Source organism: Simochromis diagramma, unplaced genomic scaffold (assembly GCF_900408965.1).
Source record: "Simochromis diagramma unplaced genomic scaffold, fSimDia1.1 OVJJ01000822.1, whole genome shotgun sequence".
Classification (NCBI taxonomy): domain Eukaryota; kingdom Metazoa; phylum Chordata; class Actinopteri; order Cichliformes; family Cichlidae; genus Simochromis; species Simochromis diagramma.
This window is the reverse complement of record NW_024387520.1, coordinates 7,778,152-7,803,936: the sequence shown is the minus strand read 5'-3', so window position 1 is coordinate 7,803,936 and position 25,785 is coordinate 7,778,152. Positions and strand designations below refer to the sequence as shown.

The window sequence follows — 25,785 nt, the reverse complement described above, 5'->3', positions numbered from 1 at the left end:
TTCTTCAAACAACAAAGCCATGTGAAGGGATTTGTCCACTGGATAATGTAAAAATGAACAACGCAGAAGGAAATGCACCAAAAAAATAACACTGGTATTTTTCTCTTTGGAGCTTAACCTAAGATCCCAGCTGGGGAGATCCAGCTCCAGGCTCTGTCTGCCTGCCTACCCTTGAAGAGGAGAAGAAACAACAAGAGGAAAGGAAGAAAAAAGAGAGAGAGAGAGGCTCACGTTAAAACAGCAAACATCATAACCTGATATCAACACTCAGCTGGGGTTCGCTTTGCTTCTGCAGTCTCAGTTTTTCTCTCTTGGGAGGGTGCAGTCTATAAGGGCTTCCTCAAACTATCTTCATGGCTAAAAATAAACCCTCATATACGGTACGCTGGTGTCAGGAGTTTAACAAGTTTTCTGGGGAAAATGTGCACATTTTTCTGTATCAGATTACATATTCAGATTAGGACGTCAGATGATAGGGTGGGTTTATGTACAAGGTGTTTTTGAGAAGAGGATAATAGGCGTTTTACTTAAAAACATTATCTTCAAAACTGCAATTGCCTTCGCTGAATGAATGCAGCCTCATGCAAGCCAGTCAGCTGACCCTGAATCAACCGCTGCAATGGATATGTAGCTTAGAAAATACATTTTATACCAGTGCAATACATTTGAGACTATAACTGAAGACTAGAATAAAAACAACTTTATTTTGTCTTCTGTTGAAATAATACATTTTGGTCAGTAGAAGGAGACAATGTCTTATTTATGTTTTTTCCAGTTATAGAATTGATACAATTAGTCAATTCCAATCATATGAGTGCATCTAATTTTAATCTTATCCTAAGTATACTAGAATTCAAATAATGTTCTCATTTTCGTCATTGTCATCAAATCTCAAGGCAAATTTTGAACTGTTCTTTCTTTCCTTAAGTTTCCCACCACGTATGTCACGCCCAGCTCCAAGTTTGTACTTTTTGTTTTCAGTTTGTAAAAGCCAGTTCCAAATATAGACTGTGTCACACATTGTAATAATAATTGCTCATCATTAGAAAATTAATAGTTAAGTAACTCTTTAGTAAATAGTTACTGTTAGCAAAGAACGAAATTACATGGACTTATCGTTAATTATGTTGGAATTTTTTTCTTTGACCTATATAGCACAGTTGTGTGTAACCGTTTCCACTCACAATGAAGGTTATTATTTATTTTTGGTTAGCATTTATTTTTCCATGCATTTCCCCATTCCTCCATCCACCCACCTCCAGCAGCTAATCAGAATTTTACACACCCATACTTCACGTAATTTCAACTTGGACTTCCTTGTTTGTCTTGTTTTCCTCTGAACTCTGTATTATCTCTATGTTAAAGCCATCGCTGGTCCATAGCTATCACCTCAAAACAAAAACAAACAAACCAAAAAGTTTTTTTTTAAAATATTAGTTTGTTTAATAAATATTTGTTTTATGAATTATAGCCTATATTATGTATGGTATCATAATACACCATCTGTAAACATGATAACTACTGTTGCACGAAGTTGTTAATGAGCACCAAATATGGCTTTGGTGTTTGGTCTTATTAATAATTAGTGGATACCAAAGCTGTTGGAACCTACAGATATGTACAAAGTTTCCTTGTTCAGTCCTGTGATGCACATACCTAAGAAAGTAGTTTTGGTGCCTGAAGCCAACCAACAAGCAGGCGAAAATGAATGTAAATAAGAAGTGAAACCAAAAGTCATATGACAAACTCATTCATCACTGATTATTTATGGCAACTCCACCTGCCAATTAGAAGCTCTTTAAGTTTTTTTTTAATATCCACATAAATGTTTATAGATGGATTACACTGTCATGTTTAACCATCTGAAAATTTAAACTTATAAACTAAATATTACCATTTTTAATCATGTAGTTGTTTATTAATGTAAAAGGAACATGAATTTATTGAGCTGGTTAGTTTTATGCCAGAGCGATAATGTCACTGGCTCAAATTATACAATGGCCATGTCAGGCCGCTATATACAAAATACTTAGTAGGATCAACTACTTGCTGGTTTTGGTCTGTTGAGGATGTGAACATGCGTGTCAGGATGTGTCACTAGCGATGGGTCTTACCTTTGACTGGGTAAGAACAGGAAAATCAATGACATGGATTATTGCAAGTTGCTAAAAGATCGCTGAAACAGTGTAGAAAAACATTTGCTGTGATCTCTTTTCTTAATTTCAGTGTGATTTACACACAGATGAAACATAACTACAAGATCATAACTAATTCAAGTGTGTACCACAAATGTAGAATTTTAAAAAAGAAGAGAATAAAGCTTTGACTAAGATGGTAGAGTTAGAGATTCCAGTGAGTCACCACAGTAAGGTAGATTCTCCCCTCTGACGGGCGACGGTAGAGTCTCTCTCTGCTGGGGCGGCTGTGGGATGGAGCGGAGGCTTGTGGGAGCTCGTCTCGGCCCAGTTCCCCCGCTCAGCTCACATTCTCTGGGTGAACCCGTGTCCTGGGGCCAGTTGGGCAGCACAGGCTCATGTCTCAAGTCCTCACAGTTCACTGGGCCCTTTAAAGTGAGCACACCCACCAGGGGCCCTAAAGACTACAAAAACTACAAACACTCGGCTGTCCAAGCTCACTGAGACACACAGATGCACACTTGCATGCATACATGCACACACACACCAACTGTTAACAGCCCATTTATCTTCAATACAATGGAGAGACAATAACAAAGACAAAGATATTATCTGCCTCGGCTGTTAGTTCCACCGGACAGGAATTTTGGCCCTTTCCGTCACAAAATGTACGACATAAATGAAGTATTAGCTTTTATTTATCTGATTTTTTTTCCCAGAGAAAAGATATAGCTCCTTCGATGGTTTTGGGAGGACAAAGTCAAAGAGCAGATCAGTTTTCAGACATGGCACACTCCGGTGAGCATACGCGCCAAGATCAAAGCAACCCCTTTGCCTACCGCAGTGCATCCCCAACAGATCTGACAAAATGTCCCCATTGTGTGACCCCCCCCGACCCATTACTGATAAAGAATCGCTTCCAGAACCGCCCCCTCGGAGGCCGAACCGGTCCTGCGTGGAGCTGCAGTTCGTGCTCTGAGGGGAGCTGCGGCACGCTGATGAACACACATGATATGACATGTCAACTTTCATGCAGTAAGACAGCATCAAAGAGGCTAGGAGCGATGTGAGGCTTTTCTTTGGCATCGACGAATTCCTTCAAGAATCTGACTACACCAGAAAACTTCACCAGCTGTTCTAATTACTCTATTTTTTCATGGGATTATTACAAGAGTATGTTTGAGCATTTCGGAAAAAGAACAGTTGCTGGGTTTGGCAAGTTCCTTCCAGTTGTTTGGTGTTTTTACTGAAGCAGGACTTCACATGACTTGGTTTCCTTCCTTGCTTAAAATAAAAATATTGCAGTCAGGTGAATTACACAATCAAACGTGACATTTCCTTCAATTGATTTGGTTTGTTTGGGAATCGCTTGTATTTGGAGAAATAGGCAAATATGTGCGCACACCCACGCCACACACACCTGAGCATTTACACTTACACATTGTGCTGGCTTGCTCTGCCACGTCCACAGCCTCAGGCATGTTCTCGGTCCCTCCCTCCCTCGTAATTACTTTGGTGATCAAGGTCAGAGCAGTAGTAAAGCACACTAACCCTTTAACCTTCTGTGAACTCTCCCATTAGTCTACCTTGGAAGCCGATGCGTGGTTTCAAACACTGTCGCCCACGATGAGCCAGTGAATTAGTCTTGGCATGAATCTAAGAGACAGGTCTAAAGGATTGCCGGTGTCTCTGCGTGAATCCGACGCTGCTGAAGAGACAGCAAGAACGAGAGGGGGTCAAAAATGCAGTGTTATCAAACACCCCCACCTTCCTCACCGAATCCCCTGCCTGGGCTCACAGAGAAAGGACAGACTCCCATAACGCGCCACGCCGTTCTGCCAGCCCTCGGGGCTCCTCCAGAACAGCTCAGGAATTCAGATTCGGGGTTCGACGAGATCTACAGCTGGGAGGAGAATTTCTACCATCCTCCTTCTCACCCTCCTATTGTCTGGCAGTGGCATCCCAGTGTTCCCTGTCTGGCTCAGTTGTTCTCACAGCTCGCTGTTTTGATATTAGTTTTGCTCAAGGGCAAGGGTCAGCCAGGCTGTGACATCCGAGTTTGACGGGAAATGAATTGCAAACAGTGATCACGATAAAGGTGAAAATTTAAACTGGGATCGACTGTGACAGAAAAAACAGAGGAGAAGAAGAGAGCTGTTGTTACTAGCAGATACGCTAATAATAATGATATCGCCACCGCAGTTATTAATAATAATCCTGGCAATTAATATGTTTGTGTGTGTGTGTGTGTGTGTGTGTGTAGGTGGTCCAACAGACATCCTGACATCATTATCATCATCACTGTGTCCTACAGTGTCACAGCGGTCCAATGCCAAGCTTTGGAAGCCCACAACTTCACTGGAGGCTGATAAGAGGACTAAATGATAAGTCCAGGGGGCTGCCATCTTTTTACGTCCTCATCCAGTTTTGCTGCATGCAGTACACAGACTATTTTCCAGGGGGCAGTATTGAACTAAGAGAGAACCACACTGGTGACTGTTGAGGCAGATGAGACACTTCTTCTGAGGGTGAACACAAGGTTTAAGGCAAATAATCAAACTCTTATTGATAACTCTGTGACATGGATTAAAAAAAAAAACATTTATATGGATTGAGCAGCTGAATGAAGTCTAAAACTCAATTTGGAACATGACGACGGTCATCATTTCGCTGACCTGTGAAATTGGAAACCTGACTTTCTGTCCTACAACATCTTACATCTTTTTGAGTGACATAATTGTTCGAGATTGTATGTTTCTGGGAGCGCTGATGAGATAAGACACAGTAATTATATCACCTCTAAGTACTGTGATCTTTCTATACCAAGTTTTACCATGTAAAATCACCAGGGTCGATTCTTTTTTCCCCCTTCCCTTTTGTCCAAACAGCAATTATACAGTACTGTAGAATGAAACAAAAGGGCAGCATTGGCCTTCAAAACCAAATTCTCATCTTCAGACATCAAACACGTTTGGCATTTAAGTTCGTTCGATCGCTGCTTTATCTCAAAAAATCGGCTGGACTGCAGCACGGCGACAGAATGAAAAGGGTGTTCACAGCTGAGGCCACACTGTTGCCTTCACATAGAATTTGATGGACAGCTGAGATGGACCGGGGAGATATTAAGAGTGGGAGAAGGATATGACCAGGATGCAGATGAGGCTTGTCAGAGCGGGTTGGAGGAGGAGGAGGGGTTGGTCGCTGGAGGAGGGGATGGACAGAGGGTGGTGGTGATGTTCGGGGAGGGGGGGGACTGGGTGAGCAGCAGTATGCAGGTGGTGACTGGCTGGTGCTCCTCAGCTGGGCCTGCCGCCAGCTTGGCCCCCGGGTGCCCTGCTTTGAATTCAGTCCTTTGTGCTGCCCTGTGTAGGTCAGACAAATTCATGTCTCATCATCCTCTGAGATAGCCAACGATACAGGATAATGACTCAGCTGCAGTTTCAGCTCTGTCGCCTCTGCTGTAAAATATGTTCATCAAAACACTCGGATCTTGCCTGATTCCGTCATGGGGAAAGTACCTGAAATGAACGCACACACAAACAACATTTTTATCCGTTGATGCGTTCGCGACAGACAAAAATGTGGCATTGGAGGAATTTAAATCAATTCATTGCCGCTCCGTTTGGTTCACTGATTTTGACAAATCTGTATTTTTCAGACAGAGCAGTAACATATTACCTCCAATGTTGCCAAAATAAACTGTTAAGTTAGTGGAATTTCACAGTAAAATATTCATGCATACATACTAATCTGACAGTAAATTGAGTTTTATTTCATGTCTGAATTAAACTGACAACTTAATAACTGATAAGCCTTCTTGAGAGCCCACGCAGTCATAGCTCAGCATACTCACACACTCACTCACACACACACACACATACATACATTTTTATGTCTTTGGGAGGAACCAGTGGGTCAGTGGCCTGGGTGTCGGCCTACTTAGGCCGAGTCAGACTAGTGGACAGGCTCTAATGAGAAGCAGGAGCAGTGAAGTGGGAGTGGGACTGGCTCTAGGGAGGGGTCACATAGGGTTAACTATCAAAGATGAGTGCAAACCTATCCCTGTGGAAAAGACTGAAGAAAACATCGCCCCGCACACGCTAAGCTCCGCAAAGTGGGAGTTCCTCATCTTAATTAATCCAAGACACAAGGTCCTCCCCCTCCAAGTAAAAAATTTTGCTTCGCTCTACAAAAGTGTGAGTGTTAACACACCTACATGCTGTTTAGTTTGTAGAGTTTTTTTCTAGTGCACGGTGCTCATTTTGATTATGTCACTTTGGAAACAGGCTACATTTGAAAGCCTCTATTATTAGCTGAGCAGAAGCTCATACAGTAGACGAATAACAAAGAAAACAAACCAAAAGTGGCATTTAGATATTTATTGAAAACATAAGTAGAAGAAAAGCTAATGCATATATGGGTAACCACAGATGAAATATGAAAGCAAATTTATTACCGGAGCTGGAGAAATTTTGTGTGGGTTCGTCGAGAAACACCCAGCAAATTTTGGAAAACTGCGCCGTGATAGACAGTTTAAACCCGAAGGAAAACAAAAACAGATGTGGAAGTCTAGAATTAAACTCGTCACAAACTATCGGCAGCTACAGGCTTGTCTGAATGGCTGATTGTACAAGGAATCACTTGCTACATATTCATGTAACACAGCAATTCAAATCAGGAGCTTGTCCAGTTTATCAAACGGGTAGAATGGGAACAGTTTAGATGATCGCACATTTTCACACATCTGCAAGAATTTTCAGCAAGGTTTGTTTTTTTAATCAATTACATGGATCTAATTCAGTTTGGCTGTCAGCAGCTGTCAACCCAAGCCTCGGTGTTTGTTCCCCAAACTTTAGAGTGCATATGAGCTACTGGGTAAATCTTACTTTTCGAGCATATTCATCATACATATGAAAATGTCGGAAGCGTTCCAAACAAACCAGTGACTCGTGAAGTTAATTAGAACTTCTTCTTTTTTTTGTAATGGCTTCAGATGTAATTTTGAAGGAGCTACCATGGTGAACCAACACTTTGTTGTTTAATAACACTAGCTACAGTATGGCTACTAGTTTAATTTGCAATTGATCCCATCTCCCCCTGCAGCTCTTTCTGCAACTCTCACAATGAGGACCTTTCCTCAAAGCAACACATTAGTTTGCCTCCACTTGACCAGACAAGGATTTCACTGGTAATGGTCCCTTTAATGGCCTACGGGTCCTTGGGTATTGGCTGTAAAGGCTATATTATTGAACGGTCACTACTTGACGGACATTTTGTGTAAATGTGTAGAATTTTCCGCGCCGCAACTGTAACCGACTGCTCAATCAGGCGAAATGAACGCGAGACCACCGAGAGCGAGAAAGAGAATGTGAGCACCCTGCGAGAGGACAGGGCATGTCAGTAAACCAGAATCAGCTCAACAGCCAGGACTCTGTCAGCTTTCACTATCTGAAACACGCCGGCTTTCTGCTGCAGCTGCCCCGGAGCGAACAAAGTCATCTGTTCAGACACGCCGAATGTTTTGGGCACCTCCTCTTACATCAAAGGGATTTAATAGACAGGCAATGATCATTAGCTAATTTGAATTACATGATGACTGAGAAGAGAGATATTGAAGTCATCTATGTCCTAGTTTGTCATTGAGTGTAAAAGAATAGTAACTCTGCTCATTACAGCGCATTGACAGTTTACAAGATCTTTTGATATATTAACATGGGTAGTTTCTTCATATCTGCCTCACATTACTTTATTGTTTCAGACCTGGGTTCCTCCTGCTGAGATCATTTACTGTTTTAGATTGTCCTAGGCTGAAGTCATACTGAAATTCAAGCTCCCAGACATGGCAAATTAATCCAGTCTGATCACAGTGATCCCATTTGCTGGAGTATCTTTGTTGTAAACACTAAAGATGGCTGGCACCTGTCTCCTCACATACAGCACAGCATTGGCAAACTCATCTGCTTTGCATATTTATGTTTTAATTGCATTGCAACCCGCACGGTCTATTAATGTTGCTCTGTTCCAATTGCTGGAGTGACACAAATATGCCATGTTCCCCGTCAGCTCTGGTGTGCATGCGGCAGAGGAAGCAGAGCGATGTGCTATTCAGGAGGCAGGGGTATCTTTCAAAACCAGCCTCAGCTTTGCATGACCTAATCTGTGTTTTCCACTACGAAGTGCAAAGATGTTCCTCACTTCAAGGCGTCACGGCAGCACGTTAGAAACTGCGGCCAGCGTGTTGTTTTGGGTACTCAGACGATTAATGACTTTGTCCCTCAGTTGAATGGCAACAAAGTGGTTTTTATCTTCTGCATCGTTTCACGTAGTTTAAACACAAACTTTGGACCGAGAAGATGGAATTCAACGTTCCCAAGGCGAGTCAACAAGAAATGTCAAGAAGAGACATGCACCTTCAAAGGGAAAGCCACAGGCAAGGGTTTGTGGGTAGGTTTCTGTGCAATGGCAGCTCTTTGTCAGGGCTTGCTGCCTTCTCCCGAGCCTCCGGTTCCCAAACACCCGAAGAAGAAAATGAGGCCATTCTGTCAATCTGCAAAGTTGACACCACTGCTGCTGCTGCTGCTGAGTGGCTCAAAATCCTCCCTTTGTGTTTGGATTTGTGAGCTCTTTTTAATTATGTATCAAGGAAGACTCAAAAGAACAAATTGCATCAATACTCTGACAAGGTTAACAATGTCCTATAATACAGATGCAGGTACACATGCAAAACATAGAAAATAGACCCAGAGCAGCTGTGTTAAAGGCAGTGCTAAACACGAGCAGCTATGTTTTCTAGGCAGTTGGACTGGTTAAAATAGAAACTTATCTGTTTCTTCCGATGTGCATTGAATGGAGGCCTTAGAAAAGCGACGAAAAATGCCTCCTGTGCTGACATGCTGTAAAGCTACTGCCAGCAGTTGGTTAGTTAAGCTTGGAAGAAAGACAGGAAAATGGGAGAAACGGTTAGACAAGCCAAGCCTGAAGGTAACAACGTCCACGATGCCTGGCACCCTCATGGTGCTGAAATCATTCAAAACGTTAACACCAGAAAAATCATAACTTTTTGTTCTCAACATTTTGAAACAAACGAGATATATATATGTAGATATGTAGATAGACAGAAGTAGAGAGTTGGGTAGCTAAGGAAAACCCCTGCTGTTGCCTTTTTCAGTGGTAAAACTAGCTCACTGAAATACATAGGGATCTCTGCCACATATTAGTCAAACATCACTTCCTGTTCTCAAAAAGAGCCTGTTTAACACAGAAAGCTGCTGCATATTCTGTATCACGAACCTGGCAACATTACACATTAAATAACAAAGTTTTACTAATTTTATTTCAATGCCCTGCAAGGTTCTTAGCGCTCAGCGCCAAGGAGCTCGTCACGTCCCGCTTGTCAGCACAGGAAGTCAGCAGAGCGCTTTCACCGAGGCGGGCACAGCGAGTCTGATGACATGCATAAAGGTGGGGATGAGGAACATGTGAACTCAGAAACTGACGTGCCTCCTTAGCAGCAGGGACGCCTCTACCCCCGAGGAAGCCCTGACTTCAAGATTCGGGGCAGCCCGTTCCGATGCAGCGCTGTGCGAAGGTCTGACTGCACTAAGCAGGAGCTCTGAGAAACTCGAGCCTGGAGCAAAGGCACGCATGCTGATACGCACAGCAGAAAGAACCGGCTGGGGCAAAAGCAGGGCTGAGGCTCGGATTAGATCACATGTTACTTTGAGAAAAAAAAAACACTATAGTACACGGCTGTGTTGTGCTCGGGTGGCTCTAGTTAGCCGATGGACTCTAGTGTAATCAATATTTACTCATAACGGCCACACAGGGAGGTCGCGACCTTTGGTGTTGGTGGCTGGTTATAATCTTGAGTTAGGGCTCGTAGATCCTGATCTATTGGAACGCTCAGTGAACAATTTCATTACAGCTATCAGTCATGATGCATATTACAAGAGCTGGTGATAAAATATCTTTACTCATTCATCAGCGGAAACCTGTTATAACAGTCTTAAAGCTAATTATTTGTCCGTTCAAGCTATCGGCGTGCTTCCTATGGCAAGGACTTAAAGGTCACGCTGTCTTTATTACACACAACATTTCATCTCTAAATCCATCTTCATTAAAACAGTGGGAGGACAATGGCCTTCCTTGAACTCCCAACACTTAACCTCGCCAGGCACAACAATATTGTAAAAGTGCAAATCTCTCTCCAAAATGGCCCCACAGTTAATAATTAAGCCATGACATTTGGGGGAGACACCAAAAAATCCATATGGTGAAATTTACTAACCTTTTGAAAAGCTAGCAAGAGGAGGCAGTTCATCCGCAGTTTATTTGGGGCCGTTTTAGTCCATATAATAAAAACACACCAAAAGGTCGGGTGGCGCACAAAGGATGATTGTCTGCTGTTAACTGGAAGAGAGCAGGAGGCTAATCAATGCTCTCCACATCAAAACTCTATTAGAGGAGCGCTGTCTCTGGGGAGGGGGATTGGACAGAAAGACAGGACGGACAAATGATATTCATATGTAACACTATGGATTATAATTGTCATGATGTAGTGATAATCGTGCTGGTTCTTGCTACAATGTAAAAGGTCAGTTTGGGGCAGAGTCACACTGACCTCTGTCCTCTGAAAACACAAATTATTAAATTACAGTGGGTCAAATGTTCAAACGGTGGGAGTCAAATGTGGCCCAGTGGTCATTAGATGATCTCAGTGCAATAGCTAGCATGGCACTCAGTAGATACTGATTTACAGTTTTAAAAACATCTTACGCAATTAGCCGGATTTAATTTATCTAAACAAACAGAAAAGCATCTTTTATAACCAGTTAGGTGGAGGACGTGGGTCAAGCTCTATTTTGAGAGCAAGCGTATGTCTTTTAACTCACTGACGGTCTCCAGAAAGTCATTAAGGGTATATAATAAATAGGGTATACATGACAGGAGGTGTGCCAAATACAGAATTCCTAACAGTTTGGTTTAGCCCTCACTGGCTGTTGACTTTCAGATTTACTGTCCACGCTCAACTCTGAGTGTACACTGCGAGTGATTTATCAGCCTCACAGGTGAGTTCTGTCAAAACATCCAGGGCTTAAATATACAGCTCTGGGCTCACCTTTTCCTGCATCGTATCCCACACCCAGAGGTAATGTTTGTGTGAGCTGCTGTGAACAGCCAGGGGAGACTTCCTCCTCTCCTCTTCGACTTCATCCACACAAGAGCGAAGGAGTTACTCTGAATTCAGACTTTAACAAGCTTTCAGATTACTTTTATGTGCACACGTACTTTGGGAATAGGAGTAACTCAAGTAAAAGTCTTTCTTTCTTTTTTTAAGGCTCTCTTAATAAATTGCCCGAGAAACCTGAACTGTATTGCACTGCACACACTCTTCCTCCTAATGTGTTTAATATGATTGCTGCATTTATCTGCCAGAGTGACGAACTTAATTCTCTGCTCCCAGTTTGACAAATGCACAGCGCATCCACGACACACCCTGTTGGACAAAGGTTTGCTTGAACTGTGCCGGTGTCTATTTTCCGGAAGGTAACTTAACACAAGGAGTAATCATAAACACAGGTATCAGCTGGCCGCGCACGTGATGATGTGGAAAACATATCAGTACTAATTACCAATCGCTCTTCATGTGAGTGAAATTTGATTGACCTAGCTTGTCATTTAGTCCTCAAGAGAATGCCAAAATTACAAGTGTAATGTGGGAGCATAAACTATCCTCAGCTAGAGTTGAAAGACAGCATGGGGATTGTAATCTGCATTATTACACCGCCGCACAGCCTGGAGCTGGTACACTGATCATAAAAGCAAAATTCACTTTGTGGACAATTAGAATATTTGCCTGAACTTTAATTTCTTTGAAGGCCTTATTAGTGCTTAGTATTACTTCTTAAAACATCTGAAGGGAGAAACGAGGCCTCATATGAGTCAAGCACTGTGACGGCTGCCATCTTTGGAGCCAAAAGTGACTATATTTGGACATGAAGGTTGAAGTTTAAGTCGATTAAAGTTAACTTGCTTGGCTACACTAAATAACCACACGCACAAATAACCTAGTGGAGTTTTACTCCCCACAGTTAGCACATCTGCCGCACAGCCCGCCATATTATTTGTTAAATAATTGCATTAAAATTGCTCCGCAAACAAAGCTGAGAGGTTCATGTATTTATGTGTGGGCAGGCGAAGACAATAGACAGTCCACGGTAAAAGACGAATGTAAGCACCGTGATGTCACCCCTTGGTTTTACAACCCACATTTTGAAGCTTCAACCTTGAAAATTTTTATACTGACTTTCAGAGCCAGAAGTCACCACAAGCCGGATGAGAGGGTGGAGAGCTAACGCTAGCCAGCTTGGTTAGCAGCTGCATCAATAAACTGTGTGGGTGAAATGTACAGGCACACATGTTTGCTAATTAGTGCTGCAATAACAGGCTGATAAAATACTAGAACGTTCCTCACCAGAACTGAAGTACAAACTTCTTGGATGGTCTGTACCACAGGGCAAGCTATAATGCTAACCAGGTAATCCAATAGAAATGCTCTAAAGCACACACATGGTGAAGAGATCCAATGCAGTTACTGGAACGAGGCAGACGGACAGACAGTGATTGGCTGTCAAAGTGGCCACGCCCATAACTGTTGGGAACTATCAAAAGCCTTTTTTTTTTAAACTATCCTTTTAACACAAGAGTTGACTTTTAGAGCCAACCCACATGGTACCCATGTGAGATTATCACATAGACTAAAACTGACATTTTAACTACATCAGTGTGCATGTCTACTGCTATACTGGCATTCACATCTAATTCAAAACTTTGTTGTGCCTTAATTATGTAGTGCATATCATATGGGAGTTATGTAGCTCCACTTTTCACTTTTTAATAGAATTATAACTGCAATATGCATGACTCTGCACACTATGACTAAGGCACAAATAATAAAATGTTATGCTTAAGATATTACCCAATTGTCAGATGATGTGGCAAATTTGTAATGTCCCTGGAGCCTGGGGTTGGAGAGAGTGCAGGACTTAGATTCCAACATCAAGGGAGAGGCTCCCGGAGGGTGAGAGTGCTGCCTTGTGTCGGACCTTAAGGTCACCATTCCTTCGGCTAATGCCCCTGGCATCACCTTCCTCCTTGACTTCAAACACCCTGGCTACGCTCCTAGACCATGTACCAATAAGCACTAATAATGCAGAAAAATGAAAACCAAAACAGATGGGCTCCAATAGAGGTGGGGATTACTCAGCCCTATCCAGGGCTCTATCTACACCCCTGGGCGCTGAGATGTGAATCCCGAGCTGTTTTTTTCTCAGCATAAAACAAAGGCAGGAGGTGAATAAAACAGTTGCAGCAATATGTTTACGTGTGCCAGAAATGTTTATGGCAAGGTTCCAATAATTTCTTTTTAGATGTGAGAGGATAGGACTGGATTTTCACTGAACCCTCCTTCGAATTGTGGCTTTTGTATTTTATTTTAAAGTCTTACATACTACAAATATGCTCACCTCCATGAACACTGTTCACATATCTATGGCACGCAGTTTATGGTGCTACAGTACACTAGTTGGTTACAGTGAAACCAAGAAGTACTGTATGTTGGACATGTAACTTGCAAATAATGTGTCATACAGAGGCAGCAATGTCTTGCGCCGCTGACTGACACAACAGGGCAACACACTGCTGTGAGGGCATGCTCGGAGGTTTGGCTATGACCTCTCACTCTGGTAAAAAAAAACCACACTATAGCCTTTTATTTGATTATGCACAAGCCCTCAAGGCTCAAAGAATATGTGTCAGACGCTGCTTAAAAGTCTCCCTGAACAATTAACCACACGCCATGGAAAATGCCCAACAAAAACACCCCCAAAACCTCCCCCAACCGTCTCAACTGGGGACTCGCTGTGAACTCCTGCGAACCCTGGGAAATCATGAGAAGAAATCTAGACAGTGCTAAAACCCACAAACGTCTGAGTGTCTTTGGCCTGGCAAAGCAACAATTAATTGGATTTGGTTGGAAAGAAAATGTAACTGTGACGCTCAGAAATGACAACTGGGAATGCCAATTAGAAGAACAGTAAATTTTAAACAATGGGCATTTCAAAATAAAATAAAAAAATAATATGGTTTGAATGAGCCCCTCCCTGACTGAGTGAGTGCGATGAAGTAAGGGTTGGATGTGCGGCCCTGTTGTTCACTCTTCAGCTACTGTCTCGGGTCACGTTGTGCTTTTATGGGGCAGCTGGTCAGAAACTTGCTTTAAATTACCCCGAATAACAAATCGAGCTCCATGTGTTTTTGATGGGCCGGGAAAGAAAAGCTAACAGTTAAGGAGATTAAATGAACCACAAACGTCCAATTACGTCTCAGGTAGAAAATTTCAGGATTTTGGTTATCTAATGAAAATATTGTCACTAGACTCATTTCCTACGTGGTGCCAGAAAGGTAGAAGAGAAAATGTGTTAACAGTATACTGAGGGTTGACTCTTTAACTCTTGGTGAGTTTGTGTCTCCAGCTCAGGTTTCAGGGTGACTGTTTTTATATCGGGGCCACGCTTACCTCAACCTCTGACGGTCTCTTTTGGCCAATTCACACCCAAGTGCCAGTGAACAAGCAGTGACGTGGATTATGTTTGCTCATTACCGTGACTTTTTTGGCAAACGAAAAGTAAAACTGTAGGGAGATAGTTGATGAAACACATGTATTTGCTTGTGTTTTTGTTTTTAAGTCTAGTCTACTCCACACCCGGAGGAGATTGGATAGAGTAGATATTTATATTATAAAGATTATGACAGTTTATGACAGGAAAGAGTTTTATCATAGGAAATAATAAAAAATGGAAGCTATCCCTTTCCTTTGTTTGAGCTAGATTAGAATTTAAATTCAGTCAAGATAAGCTAACAGGGTAGTGGCGACAGCTACATGTTTACCATCCAGGCATATTGCCTTCTAAATCTTGACAGGAGAGAGTGCCGTGATGAAAGCACATCACCACAATTTAGCTAAATGATTATTTTCAGAAGTTATTCAACAAGACCAATCTAGTTCTAAACCAAAATTCAGGACATTCTGGACAAACATGTTGAATGGTTGATTTTGGGGTTTTTTTCCAAAAAGGAGAATTAGACAGAACACTGGTTCATCCCTTAAGCTAAGTCCTTTTTGAATGTTTCACAGGTCTGAAAATGAGTGAAAAAGCAGCCAATGTTCAAAATATGTCGTAGGATTTATGGTTTTTGAGGTTTACTCTCATCTTTTCCACTACAATGTCAGCAGCAGGACCTTCTGTCCTCCTCCACACCTAAACACCTTTCTGTAAGCTCACCTGGCCTGGCCTGAAAGGAGAGCGCTTGAACCAACTGTACCGTGGCTCCCGTGCAAACACAGTGTGTGCGTAACAGCCTCATTCATGTTTACTGTAAGTGGAAGTCTTTGTCATGTCTGTTTACTCAGTCTTTCACATCTTTCACACTTGAATCCACATATATATTAGAAACCTGACGCTAACATGTTCGTTGTTCTCATTAAACCTGAAAACAGACACACACTAAGTCAAGCAGACAGTCGCAAACAGACGCACACACTGTTCAGCCTGACAGTTTATCATGTTTGCTATGCTTTAGTTTATCTGCCGCATGGCAACTTAAGCTGACCGTGCCTTTTATTCGCAGCTGGGTTTGACGAATTTTTGGGGTGTTTCAAAACCAAAATCTCACCCGTCCAATGAGTACCCAGTCTAAGACTAAGATGATGTCACTGTAGGGCGTTTTCTCCTTGTGGAATGACAAGCGAAGATAAATGGCAGTGTAACAAGTCCAACACCTGGCTGTCAGATTGAAGACAAGATAGCCATCGACAGTAAATGTTATATATAGGTAGATGGAGAGAAGATAGTGCAGTCATCTTCTGTTATGTTCTAGCTAGTTACATTTTGCGAAGCATACCGAGACACAATAAGACACAAGATCATGCGTGTGTTGATTAATCTGTTTGGTCACATGACTAAACAGACTGTGGGTGGAAAACTGCCTGGCAGCACTGAGAACTGTCGGTGAGATGAAGGAGCACCCAGATGGTACTTCCAAGCAACCGCCTGACAGCCCTGAGGTTATAGGTGGGGTTTGCGCTGTAGTCGTGCAGCTGTACTGGTATGTCACCTGAACTTTTCTCCGACCTCACCCTCAGCCCACATAGGTGTTTGTGCCTTAACGTCCGCATTCTCTTACAGACAAGTCATAAACTGGAATGTTTTCATGCTTACTCAGGTCTGCTACTGATGTTGGACAAATTAGCTAGGTTACAGTTGAGTTGTAAATGTAGTCAATGAGTTGTAAAGGACTTACATAAGTTCTAACTAATGCCAGTGTTATAAAATGTTCACAAAAAAACTCTAACACGCTAATGTAAAGTAGTTATCTTTACTGTTTTCACAATTTTAGTACATTATAATGTTTACTAAATACAGAAGCATTTAAATTAAGTATTGGTGCTAAAAGAAAAGTCAAGTGACCACCAGTTTTATTAGGATTGAACTTTTTGGGACCAATAATGTCTATTATTTTTCGAGAACCATTGATAATGCTGCTAAAAATTAAAGATGAATTTAATGAATTGTGCATAAAGGCCATTAACTGAAGTAGCTCACACGTGCTGAGAATAGTGTGAATATAGAGTACTGTTCTCACAGAACTGAAAAACTAAGGATATGTAGCACAGAGTTATAAGCTAAGGCTAGCTAGCTTGGTTAGCTAGATGTTTTTCTTGGGAGACACAGATACCTGCACATTAGTGAAAGTAACAAACATATAATATACAGATACTGCACTAACTCTCCATACTTGCTCCACTGTGGTATTATTATTATTATTATTTATTTATTTTTTGGGGGGGGGGGTATTTCTATGTTATGTTTGCACCAACTTGGAGATATCTGTGTCTGCATGATGCACTCATACAGTCATGGATTCACCTTGCTAAGGCCTTATTCATGCAGGACTATGGACCAGTCAGTAACCCCCACTAATTGCTAGGGAAAAGTCTGTGCAATTTGTGAGAGGTATATGGGGCTGCACTGAAAACCTTCTTGCTTTGGTCACTAGCACTTTGTAAGGAAGACAGCAACTTGTCTGCAAACACTGGCAAAGTATTCACCAAATTCTAGTATAATTGGGTAAAGTATGATGGAAACCATAAATGGAGACTGTTCATCTTCAAAGTCAAAATTGGGCCTTTGAAATGTGTTAGTTGCAGCAGTGAGGCCCAACCTTTACTCTGAAGGTGAACAGTCTCTGTTTCCAGTTTGCATTGCACTTCTTCAATTTTCTGAACAGGTTGGAGAATAAATGGTGGATATTTGTAGACAAGCTGACGTCCTCCATGGAAACTACAGGTGACCCCAGCAAAATGCTAGTGACCAAAACAATCACAAAAAGGGCTTTGGTGCAGCACCTTTGTTGGGACCAATTTCAACTAGCAGCAGCCAACGAATTGGGCAATATACCAAATTTTTCCCTAGTGATTGGAGATTTCTAGAGGTTCACTTACTGGTCTCTAGATCTAGATGTTTGATGCCTAACCAAGTTAAGACCATGATTCATAGTCTATTAAAGTTTCTCGAGTGACATCCTGCACACATTGATCAAGAGTTGTCAGTTGTATTACACATGTTACAACCATGGTTGCTAGGGAAATGTGTTTTACCCTGACTAGATGGCAGCGGCAACAGTGGCTGTTGCTGAGAGAGATAAGTTCTGGGTCCTGGGGATAGCTTCGGTTGTTATTTCCACAGTTGCCTATAGTTTTTTCCTGTGTCTACAAACACTTGTTAACTACTAGCTGAGCAATATAAAAACTTGAAAAACTGTAACACAAACCAGAAATGAAAGAAGGTTCATCTTCAAAGTAAAAGTTGAGCCTCAGTGCTGCAGCCAACATGTTTCAATTTTTACTTTGAAGACAGATGGTCTCCATTTCTGGTTTGTGTTGCACTTTTTCAGGTTTTACTACAGCTCAGCTAGTAGTTTACAAGTGTTTGTAGACAAACATGAAAAACTTTTCACAGTTTAACTGCAGCTCAGGGACTAGCTGGCCAGTGTGTGTAGACAATTCTGCCACTTCCATTCAAACCACGATTGCAGCAGTATGCTAGTATGCTTGCCAACCAGTTGGGGAATACACGTTTTTTGCTAGCAACCATTGTTTGAAAGGGGGTCACTGGCAGGTCTGTTGGCCTGCGTGACTGGGGCTTTAACAATCATTTTGCCAGCGACTGCCATCAACCTCCAGCAACTACCCATAACCAGTCAGGCAATACTAATTTTCCCCTCACGACGAAAGATTACTAGATGGTCACAGACAGTTCTCTAGGCCGGTGTGATTGGGGCCTTATTCATACCATGACTGTCACATGTCCAAAATGATAGACAAGTTAACATCAGAGGGTTAATCACATGTCTGCAAAACATCAAAAGGACTGACTTTCTTTTGGAATTAGCCTCAAGTTGTCATTTGAGCACCTGCAGTTTTTGGCACTCCCACACTGGCTTAATTTTTGAGCCCCAAAAGTTGGTAATACTTGATGACTTGTCACTGATGGTATTTATTTAACGTTATCAGGAGAAAGACATTGTTTATTCATCAAACCAGTCGACTTTGGTCAATTAGCAACTTTAACATTTTGATAATGCACATAGGACAATGACAACAAAAGGTTTATGGTCTGTATGAAATAAATAGCAACTTTGCCCATTTACAGCTTGGCTGAATAAAACAAAAACAAGAGGGTTAATCTTCATATTAAAAAGGTATACAGATGAGCTGTGATACTCATGAACTCACTAATTCCTCAACAAAAATGCTCTCCTTTTTAAATAAAGCTTTTCAGTTTTAATATGTACCTTCAAGAGCCTGTTATAGTTAAATAAATAGAATGCTTTCCATTTTTAACATGCACATCCAATTTGCCTGGGGAAAGTATTTACACTTCACTGATCCTACTTGTCCACCAAATTCTCCACTTTTGTCTCAGCTAAACAGTTCTTTCTCTCATACATACACAAATGTACAGTCACTCTTGCAGACATGCTGCACCTATTTACTATTAACACAATATCTAAACCTATGGAAAGTGATCAAAATGCTAACGGTGAACATGGAATCCCATGTAGTGTGAAAGAAGAAACAGTCCAAACACCACATCTTAACTGGGGGAGGAAGGGAGAGAGGGGGGAGCTTACAAAAACTTTTTGTTTACAATTGATCATGCACTGTATAAATTCTTTGTGTTATTTGGCTTGAGAGTGTGTAATCAGTGGCTTCAATATCTACTTATTTCCTTTAAGTGAACAAAGAAAAGAGTAATATTTCCTGTGACAAATAAGCAATCCTACCAAATAATCTCTAACAATATTTAAGTCTTTCCCCCAGGAATCGTCACTGTCCTACAATAAGTGGTTTTACTATCTTTTCAGTAAGCTTCCACACATAACCAGGAGCTACTGCAAGGAGGTGTTTCTTCTGTCATGTCCATGTTAGCGTAGGTCCTGGCCATCCATCGCTCTTCAGGTTGAGATGGGCAGTTTATTCTGCGCTAATGTTAGCTTCCTCTTCTGTTTTCATGACGCAAAATAAGAGTTCTGCATGGAGTAGAGGCGGTCGATGGGGTTCCCCACACGGGCCTGCAAGGAGTTGACTTCTGACGATGCCATGAAGCAGTCACTGAGGCTGGTTAAGGACGTGTCACTGTCTATGTCATGGAATGCAGAGTCATTACCTGCAGAGAGCGGATACGGAAAAAGCCGTCAGGATTCAGAGGCAAAGGCGTCATTCAAAGAGCACAACACCCTACTCTGGCTGCGAAATCGGTGTAATCTTGTATTTGAGATTTATAGCAGCGTTGGGAAATTATAATTACTAATAGTCCCTTTGAGAAACTGCTGTTATGTGTCATCACAAATGTGAGAACTGTTTTGTTAGATATCATCAAAGCTCACTTTTTGCTGCGCTCACTGGGACAATTGCGGTCTGTGAGGGAGCATGTAAACAAGGGGCATCCTCCTAAAAGATCTGGTTAATAGCAACTGTTTACGCCTTTCATAAAACCTCAACATGTTATTTCTCTGGAGGGAATAGTTAACTTTATTACACTCTGGATCTTAATGATAGTGTTGCACAAAATGGGGACAGTGTTTTGAGACATATCTTTTAATGCCTTGCCAATATTGTTCTTTTCCCCAAACCAAAGGAGAGTGATGAGACTGGGGATTTGGTTCTTACTACCGAAGAGAACTAAATGGAGGCAAATTATAAGGAAGTTATGAACTTCAGGAAATGGTCCCTCTGGGACATGTTGAGGACATCGCTCGAAAATGTGTTATTCCAGTTACATCCTGTGGACTAACACTTGATTGACTGATTTTTTCTTTTTTCTTTTCCCCCCTCCCGCCTTTGTTTGCGCTCTAATTCCTTCCTTTATCAAACAGAAATCTGAGACTTGTTGTTTTCCAATTCTGATTCATTAGCTCACACGGTCTTCAATCATTATTTGCAGTGCATTTTATCTTAAGCTGCCCACATAGACCACATGTTTTTACCAACATTCGGAAACATCATCAGTAACGGGGCTGGGGGCAAGGAGTTAAAACCATATTAAACAGATTTGAAATTACACTTCAAAACCCAACGGCTTATGAGAACACTTGTGTTATCTCATGTGGGAGGAGAAGCTGCTCGTTCTTCTCTGTGAGCAACTTAAATCAGGGGGCTGTGGCCTGAGCACATGTCCCACACTGGGGAGCTTTGAGGTTGATCAAGGGACAGGCATGTGTGCGCTTTGTAAGCAGCAGTGGGGTTTTTGGGGGGTGTAGTAGTGTGTGTGTGTGTGTGTGTGTAAGGGAGGGGTGGGGGGTGGGGTAGATGCTCACCATATGGGTTCATATGGTCCCCGGGCATCTGTGGGGGGGTGAGCCCCTGTTGGAACGGGTCTGTGCTGTAACCATTCTGATCCATGGCGACCAGCTGCTGCTGCGGCGGAGCCAGCGGTGTGAAGGAGTTCATCATCCCTTCCATTCGATTAGACATCACCTCTGCAAGGCAATGAAAGCAAAGGGGGAAAGTTAATACAGCCAACAAGAAGACTTCAGATGAGTCTGCAAAATATTAAATGCCACTACGCAAACAGAGAGCCGGTGACGCTGACCAAGAGAAAACTACAGAGTAGGTACTTCCTGATAGATTCCTATTTGTACCCCAAATATGTGGATTGCTCGCCCTTGTTGTTTTTATGGAAACATACGGTAGTCCTCGCTGTGGCTTCTCTCCCATTTCCCTCAACAAACAATGCTCTTGGCTAACTGAATGTGGGACACAAAGTTCTTGTGGCTTCATCACTGGAGCCCATCCCCATTCGCTTTCCTTTATAGTGGTTAGGTGAAATGATGATGATTCATTTCATTTGGCTTCCAAACTGAATTTCCATTTTACCCTTCATGTGAAGTGCCCTTGTTTACACAGTGACATATTTGTAATTTGTAATTCAGCATCAGTAGCAAATACAGCTTTGATTAGAGCGCAGCGTAAGCGAGAGAGGGAAAGTTCCTGTTTTGAGATTAAGCAATTGGTACACCTTCTCCCTATTCCGATGTCAACATCAACAACAAACTATTGCCGCGATACAAACACTCTTGACCTACTTGGAGATATGTACAAATATCACTTTAAGCTTGGGGCTGCCGGAGACAATGGGCCTCCATTGTGTTTGCAGGGTATGTGGAGCATCGTACCTTGGCCAAGTCTTTGAGAATTCTGTTGTTCTTGTTGTTGCTGCTGTCTTCTTGCCAACTTCTTCATCTGAAACGAAGGAGTCAAAGTTGTGAGGAACTCCCAAAACTAACATGCTCTCTTTAATTTAAAAAGGATGCTCCTCGCTCTTCACCCTTGAATGAACTGCGTAAAATCTGTATCTGAGCGCACTTCATTGTCAAATATCAAAGGTTTTCACAAGATAATCATCAGAAAAGAGGAGGGCGTAGACATTTAATGCAAGAGTGAGCTAGATTTGCAGCTCCTTGCTCTTTTGCATTTGCAAAAGGAATGCAGTGATAAGTTTAACACACATAGTTGTGGTGATTTACTAGCTGAACTCTAAAATGGACCGAAGCTGCTTTTTTTGGGAGTGGGTAGGGTAAGGACACAAAATGCAATTTGTTTTGTGGTATTTGCTCTCACCTTAGCTCTCTGGTTCTGAAACCACACCTGGACCACCCGAACACTGAGTCCTGTCTCTGCAGCCAGAGTCTCCCTCACCTGAAAATCCAAACAAAATACTGTGAGCATCACACAAAAAACCGAAACGCTTCACAGCCCTCTGAAATCCCGTTCCGCCTTAACATAACTGCCACAGTTCCTAACAGCCGCACTGCCTCTTTGATTTGCTTTTAAGTCAATGCTGACTGAATGCAGTGGTCTTTTTGGACCTACTGGTTATTGCCGCTTCAAAGTTCGGACCAAGTGCAGCGCCTGTTTTAGGGCCCGGGCTATGGAGGGAGTTCTCCTATCTCAGTGTGACATTTGGTGCAGACGGAGTGCGTTACACCAGACTGCCTCAGTTAACACAGAACAGAATGCTGCTTGCCACTTCAAAGCTCAGCTTTGAGGTGGGGGAGATTTTTTTAATTTGAGAATTTTATTTGTCAAACTACTGTAGGGCTCGTGGTTCGCATCTCAACTTCTATCTAAACCCTTACCAGGGAACTAAAAAAACATAAATCTCATATTTTCTTTACTCAGTTGCAGCTGGTTATTAAAGCTTTGTCTTACCTTTCTGCAGGGCTTTGAAGAGACCTCAAAAGAAGCCTTAAAGGCCCGTCTCTGTTGAGTGGTCAGAATGGTTCGTGGTCTTTTGGGCCTCCTTGGATCCTTGCTGTCATCCCCCTTCCCCTGGCTCCCTATGCCTTTCTCTGGCTTGATGTCCAACTCCTCATCGTCACTTTTCTCTGTAAAGAGAATCAGTTCTCTGTATCATGAGCACAAGCTTGAACTGGCTACACCCTTATTTTTTTGTCTATGACAGTCTGCTGATAAATATATTTTCATTCTTCCCTATTTCAAGAGATTCACACACCACAAGTGCCTAATCAAAGGAGACACATGTGTTTTTGATACATTATCAATTTATTACAAAAGGAAAAGGCCTCATGTATGATTAGACCTACAGAAAGCACAGTGAAATATGCACATTTGTCACTGAACTGGACACAATGTCACTAGTAAATTATTACTCTCAGCTTTCTCTGATTTACACAGAATCAATCTCTGATAAGAGTACTACATCAAGTGCAACATGAAACAGGCAATGAGTACATATGGGAAATGCATCTCCTGCAACACAATATGTAAGATAGTCTCGATTCAAACTTAACCTTAAAATAATGACGGAATTTATACACTTTGCTAAACTTTAACTGTCAAGGGCAGGATATTAAAATCTGGGTCAGTAAAATTGCTGTCATTTATATATATATATATGTGTGTTCAGACGTTAAATTGGGACAGAGCTGTCTGTTGGGAAGCCCCACCATATTCACTTTTCACTGTTATCAGGGAATATTATGACAAGCACCCACTGATATTGCTTAGGCGAGATAATGTCCATTTTGCTTCACAGTTTTTACTTGTTCCAGTGAAGTCACCTATCTTTCTGATGCAGCAACCCACTGCACTCATGGTGTCACAGACTATATAATAATATAACAGTTATTTAAATAAAATGCAACATGAACAACTGTAAACATAATGGAACAAAAAGAAGGACTATATTTCACAGAACTTGAATTTGTATTTTTCTGTCTAATTCTTTAAAGAATAGCAACAATTTCATCACTAATTTATTTACACCATTAGCTCTATCTGGATTTAGAGTAATTAAAATTGAGCAAAATATAAATAATTAATGTTTCATAGAGTTTTCCGTTTCCTGAGACCTGATTTTGTTTAATAACTGAAAACAATTGACCTGCTAATCTGCTTCCACAACCTATGAGTTAATTATACTAAATGCTATTTAAAAAGAGGCAGGCCCACTGAGTAAAGAAGCATTTCCATCAAGCTAAGCTAAACTGTGAAGCCAGCAAGCATGGTTTGAACAGAGTATCAGACCAACTCAAATAAGACAGTAGTTTGAAAGCTAATTTACTGAATTGCAAGTTGTAATAGGCTAAATATCTGCACATGATGCAATATTATATAATGTAACACCACATAATGCTTTATACATAAACTGGTTTGGGCTGGTCACATCCTTTAGCTGATTGCTAGTAGATGATGAAAAAACAAAAAACAAATGACGATAGAATTTTTATTATTCAGTTATTACATTTAATATTTTTTTCATATGAGGCTAAAAGAAAGTGTTTACAAATCAAAACTACAATTGCTGTTAACAAACCCCAATGACTTCAGGGCGCAGGCGCATGCTTGATGGCTTATTGTCTCCTGTCATCTGGTTCTGATATGTAACCAATGAAAACCTACATTTCATCTGCCACATGCCGAGGTTAACCTCTATTCATGTCAACATTTTCTCCATCTTTAAATTGTGAGACATGCACAAAAGACATGCCTGTGCGATACACTGGGATACAAGCAAACGAGGAAGACGTGGAGCAAATATTCCCACAAGTTGACAAAAGTTGACACAGGCACAGATGTATTTGACAAATTCCCTGCTTTTGTGCATGTTTAAATGCGAGCCAGATGGTAGTGAACAGCGAGGCTTGGCAAGATGCCTCAATGTGTATGGAGGCTATAGGAGAGGAACACTAGAGCTGATAAGAGTGGAGGTGCAGGCTTTCTGCAGAAAGGCCTCAAATCCCTCTGTCACTCACCGTGATACAGTGATTTAATTCTTTCCAGCACCAGATCCTGCCCACGCATGGAGCACCATTAATACAGGGTGGCTTGGCTTTGTCCTGCTTCCACTTCCTACTGTATCATAAACTTACGCTCCCTGCTCGAATGAATGCTACAAAATCAGCCACTGAAAAGCTGCAGATGGAGCTACGCTAGACTTTTTACGGCCTGGGCTGTAAGCAAGACCTCAGATGTCAGATGTCAATACATCTAGTATCTAGAACTGCTTTATTCCTTTGCTATTAACAAAACTAAAACTAAATCCAGTAAGATTCAGAACCAGGTTCCTCATGGAGGACGTCTTAGGTGGCCACAGCTGTGATGGGACAGAGCATACAGAATACAACACCCTGGTGCCATTTGACGATCGCACCACAGTGTCGTTCTCACTCTTGTGTGAGAGGGTGCAGAAGGCTCACCTGAGTCTGAGTCATCCGGGCTGACCGAGCTGAGTAAGTCTTTCTCCCTCTCGTAGTCAATCTTGCAAAGCAGCTGACCCTCCTTCAGAACAAACTCATCGCCCTTCCTCAGCTGGCGGTCACACACGCAGCAGCAAAAGCAGTTCAGGTGGTAGACGCACTCCAGAGCACGCATCACAAACTCTGTGGGGGCGATTTTCTCCATGCAGCCGCTGCACTTGGTTGCAAACAACCTATAAAGAAATAAAAGAGAATATGGTGGGAAGTGTGGTGATTTAAACAGAACACCAAAACCGAATTTTGCTGT

The 25,785-nt window shown here is 41.9% G+C and overlaps 1 protein-coding gene and 1 long non-coding RNA gene across 6 annotated transcripts in view; both read right to left on the bottom strand.

Moving 5' to 3' along the window:
• Window positions 1-2,815: 2,815 nt before the first annotated feature.
• Window positions 2,816-12,600, bottom strand: LOC120725894. The gene is made up of 2 exons (XR_005694251.1): window positions 12,461-12,600; window positions 2,816-5,653 (listed from the first exon to the last, which is right to left on the bottom strand). It is a non-coding gene; the product is annotated as an uncharacterized LOC120725894 (long non-coding RNA).
• Window positions 12,601-18,731: 6,131 nt separating this feature from the next.
• Window positions 18,732-25,785, bottom strand: part of lmx1bb (LIM homeobox transcription factor 1, beta b) — a 50,988-nt gene continuing 43,934 nt past the window's right edge. For all 5 annotated transcript variants that reach the window (XM_040019506.1, XM_040019510.1, XM_040019508.1 and 2 more), the window contains exons 6-11: window positions 25,479-25,711; window positions 22,969-23,144; window positions 22,378-22,455; window positions 21,933-21,999; window positions 21,075-21,236; window positions 18,732-19,924 (exon numbers count right to left, since the gene is read on the bottom strand). In XM_040019506.1, the coding sequence (XP_039875440.1) occupies window positions 19,767-19,924; window positions 21,075-21,236; window positions 21,933-21,999; window positions 22,378-22,455; window positions 22,969-23,144; window positions 25,479-25,711 (874 nt within the window). In that variant the 3' untranslated portion in view covers window positions 18,732-19,766. The remainder of the gene's footprint in view (window positions 19,925-21,074; window positions 21,237-21,932; window positions 22,000-22,377; window positions 22,456-22,968; window positions 23,145-25,478; window positions 25,712-25,785) is intronic.